The sequence below is a fragment of the Apostichopus japonicus genome, chromosome 11 (assembly GCF_037975245.1).
Source record: "Apostichopus japonicus isolate 1M-3 chromosome 11, ASM3797524v1, whole genome shotgun sequence".
NCBI classification, from domain to species: Eukaryota; Metazoa; Echinodermata; class Holothuroidea; order Aspidochirotida; family Stichopodidae; genus Apostichopus; species Apostichopus japonicus.
The window spans coordinates 7,305,646-7,318,289 of NC_092571.1; the positions used below are offsets into that span (position 1 = coordinate 7,305,646).

At 38.8% G+C, this 12,644-nt stretch overlaps 1 protein-coding gene across 2 annotated transcripts in view; it reads right to left on the reverse strand.

Annotated features, from left to right (window-relative positions):
• LOC139976030 (DNA fragmentation factor subunit beta-like) overlaps positions 1-6,315 on the reverse strand; it is a 22,961-nt gene extending 16,646 nt beyond the window's left edge. The window contains exons 1-2 of one of the 2 annotated variants that reach the window (XM_071984416.1): positions 5,957-6,311; positions 1,014-1,149 (exon numbers count right to left, since the gene is read on the reverse strand). In XM_071984416.1, coding sequence (XP_071840517.1) covers positions 1,014-1,148 — 135 coding nt within the window. In that variant the 5' untranslated portion in view covers position 1,149; positions 5,957-6,311. Of the gene's footprint in view, positions 1-1,013; positions 1,150-5,956 lie in introns of both variants that reach the window. The other variant, XM_071984417.1, reaches the window with a different exon arrangement.
• Positions 6,316-12,644: the final 6,329 nt, after the last annotated feature.

Genomic DNA, 12,644 nt, shown 5'->3' on the forward strand with positions numbered 1-12,644 from the left:
AATGATACCTTAGAGCCTTGTATAACAACGAAGCAAAAGGAAACAGGGGAAAATCACAACAATAATTGTTTCTGTCAAACTTTATTGCCGATTTCGTATAAACAGGATATTTTCTCATCTTCAAATAATCGGAATCGGAATCGGTACGATTATGAAAAAAATAATCGGTAATCGGTATTTTCTGTTATGCATAATCGGTTGAACACTAATTGTAGCTAAATATCACAAAAAGGACAATGAAAAAATTGGTACCAGCTTCTTCACTAATTTGGAGATACTGAAATAAGAAAAAAATAGTCCACCTTATCCACCTGATAGCAAGTTTTACTTGCCCAAGTACGGTGTTCTATTCACCAAACCTCTACATCTCTCGACTATTACGTAATATTTTGTGTGACTATGTTTGGCCATACTGCAAATTGTTCAGCTTCAGCTACTTCGTCCATGTTTGAACATGATTGGCTTGTTGAACCCTCGTGATTTTGTGTTATGTAATTAGTCCTTTCCAGTGTCCATTTGGTGTATACATATGTACATTGGGCGCACACGAAGAAAGGACTACCGGCGTTGGTTGCGTAGTATATTTTACATGCCAGATATTTAGTGCTTCTGAAATTACTTGTATCTTGTGAAATGGTATAAGTATAACTTTATATTTTAAGTATTACAATTTGTTCTAGGGACCAGTTGGAGTGGTTTTCGATGTTCTTGATGTTTAAACGGCTAAAGAGGTATGTTGGTAATGGTCTTACTTTGCTATTTTGCTACATCGCTTTCTAACAACCAAACTTGTTGTTCCAACAAATGAAAGGTAAAACCTTGTTTTCCAGGGACAACTAGAAAAATCCCCCCAAATCCCCTCCCCCCCCCCCCCCCTCCGAATATGCTTGTTGTTTCCACATGAAATGAAAACTATTGAACTTTCTAGCATATTTGAGGGTACTACTGCTGTCTACCAATGCAGGTTACAATGCTATTGTACATTCTGCAATGAGGCAACTTATTCAACCAACCTCATAAGATTGTAGCTCCAAATGTTTGCAACCTTCAGCTTTCAGTTCCTCAAAGGTCCCTGCCATTACTCCATACTTCTTGGTTCCTCCAAGTTTCTGTACTTTGTATGGTGTCTTCGTGTAGTTCGTGGCCATTCTAGAAATAAAGGAGACACAGGTATTTCAAATGTTTACCATTTTTCTTCTGTTGATAGTATCATGTTGTCTGTGCTGTAGTTTTCAATATGAACAGTACGCTCCATTAGGTTAGGGCCTGTAGGAAGTCTATGCAAACTCAACAGATATTTGGCCAAAATATTTGGCCGCTTAAACTATTATGCCATCGTTTTAGTCTTTGCAATTTGACTAACTGTTCAAAATTCAATGTTAACATGAACACTTTCTAAATTTTCACTGAAGAATCTTAGCCACATAAAACTCTGCTATTTATTATGAACACTCATTGGATATGACAGATTTGTGCAATACAGATCGTAACCCTTAATTATGCCACAAAGACAAAGTCATTACTGCAATTTTATGTTATTCCCAAACAAATTTCAATGAAGTTGTTAGATCTTCCAAAATGGCAAACAGTATAACTGTTGAGTTTGATTCTTCATAACAGCTATTACAGTCTTTTGTATTAATAACCCAAGGGTTTTTAAATAACCAAAATGCACAATTTCATTTGGTAACCGCCATGGTTGCTAAAAAGTTAGTAAATTGAAGTAATTTACAGCTGTTTATCTGTTAGTACAGCAGGGGATTTCTGAGTTCATAACAAGTGGACAGGACCGGTGCAGCTTTTGTATAAATAAATTTACTTAGAATTTTTAGCAGTGGTCTGCTTGAGCCTATACTGTACCCTACTCTGTCATAATATCAATGCTCCACAATGTGTATATTGGAGGAGGAATAAACACATGAGTTCCACATATTTATGAATGAACCTTAATCAGATTAATTCAATTAAAAATATAAGATGCATTTCATTAACTCAACCCATTCCTGAGTATAAATGGCAATGTTAACAGGGGCGTAGCGAGCGGGGGGGGGGGGGGGTGTGGGGGGGTGTCACACCCCCCAATAATTTGGTCGCTGTCGGCAAATTTTGGGTATGTCGGCAAAAGGAGAAAAGGTGAAGAGAGCGGAAGGGGAAGAAAGAAGGAAAGCTGAATAGAGAAAAGGAGAACGGGAGCTTCTTCCGTGCCAAATTTGACTTAAAATATGCACCAGATTGAATCTAAGGACGTTTCAAAACTAAAAATTTTCCAAAGGGGAGGGGTAGACCCCCTACCCTTAGACCCCTCCCCCATTTCAGTCACCACTTCCAGATCCGTCGGCAAATCAAATTTGACTTAAAATATGCACCAGATTGCATCTAAGGACGTTTCAAAACTAAAAATTTTCCAAAGGGGAGGGGTAGACCCCCTACCCTTAGACCCCTCCCCCATTTCAGTCACCACTTCCAGATCCGTCGGCAAATCAAATTTGACTTAAAATATGCACCAGATTGCATCTAAGGACGTTTCAAAACTAAAGATTTTCCAAAGGGGAGGGGGCACCCCCTCCCCTTAGACCCCTCCCCCATTTCAGTCACCACTTCCAGATCCATCGGCAAATCAAATTTGACTTAAAATATGCACCAGATTGAATCTAAGGACGTTTCAAAACTAAAAATTTTCCAAAGGGGAGGGGTAGACCCCCTCCCCTTAGACCCCTCCCCCATTTCAGTCACCACTTCCAGATCCGTCGGCAAATCAAATTTGACTTAAAATATGCACCAGATTGCATCTAAGGACGTTTCAAAACTAAAGATTTTCCAAAGGGGAGGGGGACACCCCCTCCCCTTAGACCCCTCCCCCATTTCAGTCACCACTTCCAGATCCGTCGGCAAATCAAATTTGACTTAAAATATGCACCAGATTGAATCTAAGGACGTTTCAAAACTAAAAATTTTCCAAAGGGGAGGGGTAGACCCCCTACCCTTAGACCCCTCCCCCATTTCAGTCACCACTTCCAGATCCGTCGGCAAATCAAATTTGACTTAAAATATGCACCAGATTGCATCTAAGGACGTTTCAAACTAAAGATTTTCCAAAGGGGAGGGGGACACCCCCTCCCCTTAGACCCCTCCCCCATTTCAGTCACCACTTCCAGATCCGTCGGCAAATCAAATTTGACTTAAAATATGCACCAGATTGCATCTAAGGCCCTTTAAAACTAAAAATTTTCAAAAGGGGAGGGGGACACCCCCTCCCCTTACACCCCTCCCCCATTTCAGTCACCACTTCCAGATCCGTCGGCAAATCAAATTTGACTTAAAATATGCACCAGATTGCATCTAAGGCCCTTTAAAACTAAAAATTTTCAAAAGGGGAGGGGGACACCCCCTCCCCTTAGACCCCTCCCCCATTTCAGTCACCACTTCCAGATCCGTCGGCAAATCAAATTTGACTTAAAATATGCACCAGATTGCATCTAAGGCCCTTTAAAACTAAAAATTTTCAAAAGGGGAGGGGGACACCCCCTCCCCTTAGACCCCTCCCCCATTTCAATCACCACTTCCAGATCCGTCGGCAAATCAGATTCTCCACAGCCCCCAACAAAAAACATTCGCTACGCCCCTGAATGTTAAGTTTAATTGTTTTCACTGAAAGTTTTCAAATCGAAGAGAAAATGTCCCATCATATTTTGTTAACACCTCACAGCACATAAGAACTTCACATAGGGCTTTTACTTCTTCATATCAAAAAGGCAAACCCTTTTACACAGTTCCCATTGAGCTTGGTCACTGACAAAAAGTTACTAGTTTTACAATTGAAAGTCAATCGGTGTTGCCCGAAAATAATGGCCACGCAAACAGGCATTTCGATGGCATTGTAAAAGAAAAGTGATACACATGCACTGAGAAATTTAATACTGTTTTTTAGTATACACCCTACAGTGACTGTGAATAATATTGAAAGCCTCTAGGACAATACTTTTGATCATATCAATTATTCAGTCAATATTGTCAAGCTTTAAAACTTCATTTTTTCTTCAATTTCGCCAAGGTTCGTAGTACTTTTATCATATAAAAATAAACCATGGGCTATTGTGAATATTTGTAACATTGATGTTATAGTTGTGCAGGCTACCTACAGACTACAGAGCGAGCAGGCCTACTGGCAAACTGGCCTTTCAGTCTTAGAGCCTTGGCAGTATTGCTAGAACACCCTGCAACTCAAAAGTAACACAGGGAAAAACCTGGCTTCACAGCGAGCAAGGTTGATACGGTAAATATTCAGAAAGTTTACCAGAACGACACAACATGTGTAATTCATTATTCCATACGATGCACTGAAGATCTTTATTTTGGAAAAAAAAACGCTAATTAAAAGTCCAATCAATTCACCATGGGGTGGCTCAGCTAAATTAGTAGCCAAAGTTTGATACAGTCCAAGATGCACAAGTTTAGCACTTGAGAAAGACACAATGCATGTTTATTTCATACATTTCACATTGTATTAAAGGTTGAAAGCATGTACCAAAGGGGTTATATGTTGACGCACTTGGTGACTTTATGACAATTTACATTAAGGCCTAGGCCGCCTAGCTTTATATAGGTACTTGTACCATACCACACTTAATGTACTGTACGTCTGCCTGAAAAGTCATTTACAAAAATAGTCCTACGTTGACCTACAGTAATGGAGTGACTTATGTTTAGTCATCATTGTTGTTATGCTTGGATGTTGAAGAGGAAGAAATAAACTACGTTGGGGTAAAGCAAGTGTTCACAGAGCCTGACAGAGAGAGCTGGCAGATGGGTTGGGAGCACTGTTGCATCTTCTAGCTCCAAATCTAAACATCATGGTGGCAAGAACTTAATGTGCTATGATAGCCATCAGCTACAGTATCCTACTGTAGGTGGGTAGGTTGTGTCAATTGAAAACTTCTATATCTATATAGATGCTGTAGCAGTAATGGAATGTGACAAATTTAGTGTGTAAGTTAGTGGAGCAATGAATTGTTGTACGCCGCCTTTTTAGGCAAAAGTGTGATTTTTCCCAGTTTGGCTGATAAACAGCAAATTATGGGCTAAGATGCTTAGTACATGTATGCTAAGCTGACATTCCACTTTCAGGAAAGACCTTCCATTATTTTATGAGTATTAAAGGGTATGAAGACTTGCGCACAAAGACACGTCTGATGCCCGTAACCTGACCTAGTTTCGAATGAGGTAAACAGAAGTGTTAGACACCAGGTTCCTTTTTCAGAGGTGGCACGCGGTTTGGGGCGAGTCTTCAATGCCTTTAAGGTAGAAATGTTGACATATAGACCTGTGATTGCAGGGATAGATTGTTGGGCTCCTTTTGTCACAATGAAAACTTTTTTATCCATGCTTAATTTATTGTGAATATTTGTGATGGCTTGGCGGCTACCAATGATAAACAAAGGCCTATTTGCATGGTCCTAATCAGCCATGTGCTTGACACTAATTTCACTAAGCAATGCACTGCATATATTTTGTTGTTTGGATAGCACTAAACTTGGGGTAAGTTTATTAAAAACATGAGATGTGGTTGTTCCAGTCTAGAAAACATAGGCCTAAGCCAGTAATAACTAATAAAAAGTAATATATATATATATATAGCAATTGTAGAATACCCCAAAACTCACGCTTCTTGGGAACGACAATATATTGTTTATTATTGGGAATCCTTGTCATAATCTGTGAGATTCAAGAGTTGCTGCGTATGCTGTAATTAAGCACTAAACATTGTTAATGATAAGCTTACTACTTTCATCAATTATTGACTACGTATGAATAATACCTGTAGGTGAGTAGCCTAAACTAGCCTAGGCTCAATGAAAACTAGGGTCTTGAGAGTCCCTAAACAAGCATTGAAAGTATTGTACATGCCAAGCTTGTTGGCCACTGACAAGCCTACGTGATGTGTCTATGATTTTTGTACCTGAATTTTACTTGAATCCGACTAGTCCTGAACTGGGGCGGCGTGCACTACTCTTATTCAGATATTTTACCTATTTAAGTCGATGGGTGATCGATGTACCGCAGATCTCGCTTCTATGGATACAGAACGGTATGTGAAAATAGGGGAAAAATAAACCAAGTGATTGCTAGGAAAACTAATCTATAGGTAACAGATCGCTGCAGCGAGCTGTTTCGTGGCTCAAATGTAATTTCACTAACTTCCGGGTATGTATTATGTATGTATGTATGTATATGTGATCTTCCCGCAAGCAGGAACTCGCGAAAGAAGCCATGGAGACTTGTAGACTCGCAAGCTGACCGAATTGTACAGCCCAGTCCATTACAAGCCGATGGCACGATTGGATTGTAGTAACAATGTTTTGGAAAATATATATCAGGTGCGTATCCAGGGGGGGGCGTTGGGGGCGCGCGCCTCCCGGGTAAGGAAAAGAGGAGAGAAAAAAAGAGAAGAAAAAAGGGAAAAGGAGGGAAAAAAGAAAAGGAGGAGAGAAAGGAAGGGAAAAGAAAAAGAAGAAAGAGAGAAAAAGGAGAAAAGGAGGGAGTAGAAGATAGCCAAGACCTCGGGAAGAGAAACGGAGGAACAGTCATAGTTAAAGCGCTGATCCCTATTATATACACAGGGTAGCCAGTGACAGATCAAGGATTACGGAGGGGGTGTGCGCCTCACCCTACCCCTTACACCGACAACTCCATTTTTGACGTTTCCATTTTTCCTCTCTCACTAATGTATCTATATAAATATTATATATGGTCTTTCATAACGCGTGTGTAGGTATGGACGCCTTAAACAATTGTACAATTGTGCTATATGGAACCAACTGTGGTTGGTCTTGAACTCGACCGAGTCATCGGGGAACATGACGCCTGTCGGGAAGGGGGCGACCGCCCCCCCCCGAGCAAATTTTCTTTATGACATTGCTAGTAAATTCAAAATAGACAATGCTTAGATGCAACTTACAAGGCCTGGGACGTGTCATTTTCAGCGATCTGGGAGACATTTTCGGCCAAAAATTTTCTTGTACGCTTCGCGCCAACTCATGGTGGCGCTTCGCTTAGATAGTTTGCCTACAGGCTTCGCCCCTCTCTTGGCCATAACTCGCTACACGCCTGTTCGAATTTGTAAAGCAAATAACAGATATAACATCATATCAGTGAGCATTGAAATGCATGTTCCACGATGAACAGCCTCAAAAACTGTCTATGTGTGTAGTCAAAGGCGTAGGAGCCCAATTGGATTTGGGGCTGTAACGACTTGCCCGAAAAAAAGCCAAAATTTTTCGCGCGCGAAGCGCGCGTTCAACATATCGATGCCAATATCATATAAGCAGGCATCGGCCATTACATTGCATGGCATCGTGTACCTTACTGTCCGTGAAAGTTGCACAGTATACCGCCGGATGTTAATGTAAACAACCAAATGTCTTATGTAGATGGAGAAAAACCATACAGATCCATTTATGTCAAAACTCTCTTTTACAGTAGTAATGTCGGCCAAGCTTAGAACTTTATTTTAATTACCAAGGAGATCATTTTTAAGCTATTCATTGCTATTTATTTTTTTGGGAAAAAATTTGGTTTCGGGGGGGGGGGGGGGGCTGCAGCCCCGCTTCCTACGGGACCTACGCCTATGTGTGTAGTGTTCGGTTTCGATATACCTGATATCGGAAATATTTGCTATTTTTCATTTCCTTCAACCAAGTTTTATAATAGCCATTATAAGATGTTGCAATATTTCTACACCAATAAATTAACTCTGTCTGAATTTTCGAAAATTTCCTCACCAACATTCTTCATCATACTTTCCTCTACTCGAGCAATTTTGACCTGTCTATTAGGGGTTCAAGGTTTTTTTTCTATATTAGTTGTCCATATATTGAATTTTGTGCAACATTATGGGTATGTTTTCAAGTGATTTTTATTCACGAGAAATCTCAATTTTAAATTCTCAACAAATAATGGGCTTAAAACCTTCAAAAGTGGGGCTTTCGGATATTGTGGGCCGTGACGTAGAATCACCTACAAAAGCAATGATCCATAGGACATGCAATCAGGTCGAACATGATGTGTAACTGGTGACAATCTCCAAAAAGGTTATGGATGGGAAAAAAAACTTTTGGGAAATACTTGGTTCTCAGGCAAAAGTGTTCATCTGGTTGGTCATTTTCAAGCCCGAGAAGTGCCATTTCCGGTGATCTGGGGGGCATCAAAACCAGAAATTTTCTAGTACGCTCCGCGCCAACCGATGGTGGCGCTCCGCTTAGATAGTAATTCGCGCCCCCTGGATTAGAAAATCCTGGATACGCGCCTGTATATATATATATATATATATATAGATATATATATATATATATATATATATATATAGATATATATATATATAGAGATATATATATATATATATATATATATATAGATATATATATATATATATATATATATATATATATATATATATATATATATATATATATATATATATATATATATATATATACATATGCGCAGTCTCAACGGAGTAGAAATTGATCAAATATGCATACCTTATCAAAGAAAATGACAATATCACTGTGCAGTCCGAATGTAAATATATTGAGGAGAAAGTGATATTGAAATGTATGCATAATATATCTGCACAGTATAATAACAGCAGATTAGCTTGTAATAAGAATGGCAGTGACAATGACTACTGTATCTCAACTCCAAATATTACTGTATACGAAGATTTACAAGTAACGGTAGAGCCTCAGACTGTAAATGTTATTGAAGGAAAAAACTTCAGTCTTACATGCAGTAGTTTTCCTCGAACACAAGCATTAATCGAATGGGATTCATCTGGAAGCCGAAATATCATTTCTAATGCCAACTTGTCTCACTCATCTTATGGATATGAGTCGATAAATGCAAACCATTAGCTTTCAAATGAAACAAAATTGAAAGATCAATATTCGATCAAATGCAGAGTAATCGCAGGATCAAAGAATATAACTAAGATGGCCACCATTCACCGAACCATTGAAGAAGAATATTACAAAATAATATCCATTATTATACCATTTATACTCACTTTAGTGGTTATATTTGGAGTCATTTATGTTACTTTGCACAGTAAAAAGCTCACAGGTGTCGCAGAAAGATCAGAAATTGACGACATTGATGGAATTGGTGGAAGAATTAACGTCAATGAGAAGATTGAGATGCAACTCTCAGAAAATGATTCTGACCTCGTACACAATACAGTGCACGAGACTCAGTCGTAGAACTTTTTGAAGGCAAACATGTTTTATAACACCAAAGTGAAAGGTATAAGATCGTGAATATTAGGAAACATATAAGTAACAAATGTTCGTTGATGTTGGCTAGTATAATATGCCTTTAGTTGTGTATTGTATTTGTCATTTTCAGTGTTTTTGTTGGATGGTTGAGCTGGTTTCGATTGACATACTTTGACAATAAGTGCAAAATTCATTGAATTGCATTTGAATTATTCCGATGGTGTTTGCAAAAGGAATACATCCAATCAGCAGCTGTATTACACTGAGATTTAATTTTAAAACTGAAAACAAAACAGAAGATCATAGAAATCGAACCACCGAAAGACAGTGTGATACACCAAAGTATATATAATGTCAGAACACCGTTGTCGATATTAACTTTTATGTAACATCTAGCTGATAGGACAGGCAGGGACGTCGCTAGAGGGGGGTGGATGGGGGGTGGGGGTGTCTCACCCCAAGCTTGGTAAAAATGACGATACTTGGAAAATTGGAGTGCGACAGTCGGACTATTCATATATTCCTGTGATTGTGAATGACCTAAAAATTAGTCATATTACCACGTTTTCCTTGCCACTTTGAGAAATTGTGTCTCGCGATCCTTATACTCCACCATACAAAACTTCGAACGACTTCGAATACTCTCAAAAAACGCCTAATAGTACTACTGTACAACCAGTCAGCTTCAATTCGGTTTATTGATGTACTCATTTTGCTATAGGTTGGGTTGACCCTGATCGCTCGATTCAAGTAAGTTCAGGATATATATTGTCTCTACGGTTCATCATTGCTTAATGCTGATCTACGGAAGCTTAAAAGTGCCATCAACATAGGAAAAATTTGCCCCATAAGAGTTGCCATTTTTTCAGTAAATTGTTTAGATAACAAGATATGTTTTTTTCAAAAATCAGAAAAATTGGAATACTAAATTGCTTTAACTGAGCAATTAAACCAAAATGTTTAATTGACAACTTATCATATCTCGTCAATTGGACATATTTCTGCAAATGTTTAATTGTTCATTTCATTCCAAATGCTCAGTTGGAATAAAGTGAACAATTTAAAAAAAAAAATTACAGAAAATGTTGAATTGACGACATACCATAAGTTGTCAGTTAAACATTTTTCAGGATATTGTGCAATTGCTCAGATAGAATGAAGGGAACAATCGAACATTTTGCAGAAAAATGTTGAATTGATGAGATACGATAAGTTGTCAATTAAACATTTTGCAGAAAATATTTCAATTGCATAGATGGATTGGATTGAAGTGAACAATCGAACATATTTTTTATGTGAGTGATAAATAGCCTCGCTCTCCCGCCCCCCCCCCCCCACCCCAAAGAGGATAATGTAGAGCGCACTAGGAAAAAGCACTGTAATTTTTTGGTAATTCACTATGTCGTCGAAAATAATTTGTTGAAATAAAAGGTTTTTCCCTTTTAGACATTAACATAGCTTTTGTAGTTAGTAGTCTATGTAGCCTTCAAGCAGATAACTAATACTCAGTTCCTTACTTGCTTAGCCAGAGTGAGTAATAAGTTTGTGAAGTGAGTGCCAGTGGGTACAAATGTATCAAAAAAAGTTCGGAACAAATGTGCAGTCGCGGAGGATGGGTTGTCTGACTGACACTGACCGTATCGTTGACGAGTAGCGCGGAGAAGAGGGGGGGGGGGGGGGGGGGTAAAGGCAGGAGTCGGAATTTTCTGGCTTCAAAACCCATCCAGTTGGAATTTCAGCCACTACCTCCCCTCCCCCCAATCATGAGGACTAAGCTTCGTCCCTGAGGACATGCCTACCGTTACTGATCGGGGATACATCAGAGTATTCACATTATTCAAGAAATAAACGCTTCAAAGAACAGTAAAAAATCATTCCCCAAAAGAGGTAATGTTTCACGTCCTGATTCATTGTATACTACAAAAGTTAACTGTTTGTTTAAGATCTTCTTGACGGAATTATTCCCATGTGTTTTTGACGGACCACAGTTGCTATATAACTTTGCACAGTATAAAGTGTATATACTACTTAGTACGCATCCCGCAACGACCGTTATATCGGTCCCTGTGTCGTTTTACTTTGAATATTAGGAAATTAACAGTTCTAGTGACCGTTGCTGGTACTTCTTGAAATGGACACATCGGTTCGTGTTGCTATGTCACTTCGACGCAGGACAATGCACAAACTATGGGGTCATAGCTCAAGTGATGCACGATTCTACCAAAGTTCAACTGTTTTAAGTACATATCCTTTTCTACGTGTAACCGTTTACAGACATATTACTAAAATATAACTGCTTATGACGGAAACATAGTCTTACTGATAATAACGAATAGACTACCCGAACCCTCAATTGTGTTCAAAGTCGAAAGTATAGTCATACATCGCCTATGACGGAATAAAAATATAGTGTCTTTGGGTGTGTATGTGTGTTTTGCTCATCAGGCCTACTAAGCCCAATGAAATGTATTACGTACTGAAAAGCAAAAATAAATCAAATATGAAATGTCAAAACTACGCAATTGTATTCGAAATTCACTCCCTACACTACACTCCTACAGCATGATCACATGCATTTGTATTTACGATGTATGTGCTAACCTCATTCACAGACCAGAGACCGGTTCTCCATAGAGGCAATACCAGCAGTATAGGCTATTGCTTTAAACTACACGAGTCCTTTATCCACATGGACCTTCTTCCAATAAAAAGGTTGCATACGACAAAAATTGTACTAAAAAAATTTTCAGTTCATTTCCTTGATGTTAATCTGCTTATTAATGCGATGGACACTTTCAAGTCAAATGTCGAAGAAACGAAATATACCTGTAACCCATAGTACTTCGATGGGATAAAACATGTGCGTTATTACAATGGCGTGTTTGATGGTTGTGGATTAGTCTATTACTATAAATAAAATCTTGAAAAGCCTCGTGTAGCAATCCATTCCATGCTTTATATGCAAATGTTGCAAGCTGGACTCTTATAATATCATTTAGTTTTAATAACTTTAATCTTTTGAATAATGGGCTAGAATGATCACGTGGTGCATCATGTGAAATATGGCGGAGAGTTCTCTTCCGGAGGACACATAGGTGATTAAGATTTGTAGAAAAGGTTCCTGACCAAATAGTCGTGCAATAAGTTAATTGGGGTAAAATCAGAGTTATGAGTCTTAAGCACACCTACTGTACTGCAGTACCCCTCACCATGGACCATGTGTGGTCTATGTGTTAGTGTTAGTGATAGTGGTATATGTTATAGTATACCGTACAATGTGTCGTATGTACACATTTATGTTTGGAGTGCATACCAATAGTAATAATGATGCTTACGATTAGACCGGGAGCCCAGAGGGTTTGGTTAGCTGGGAAG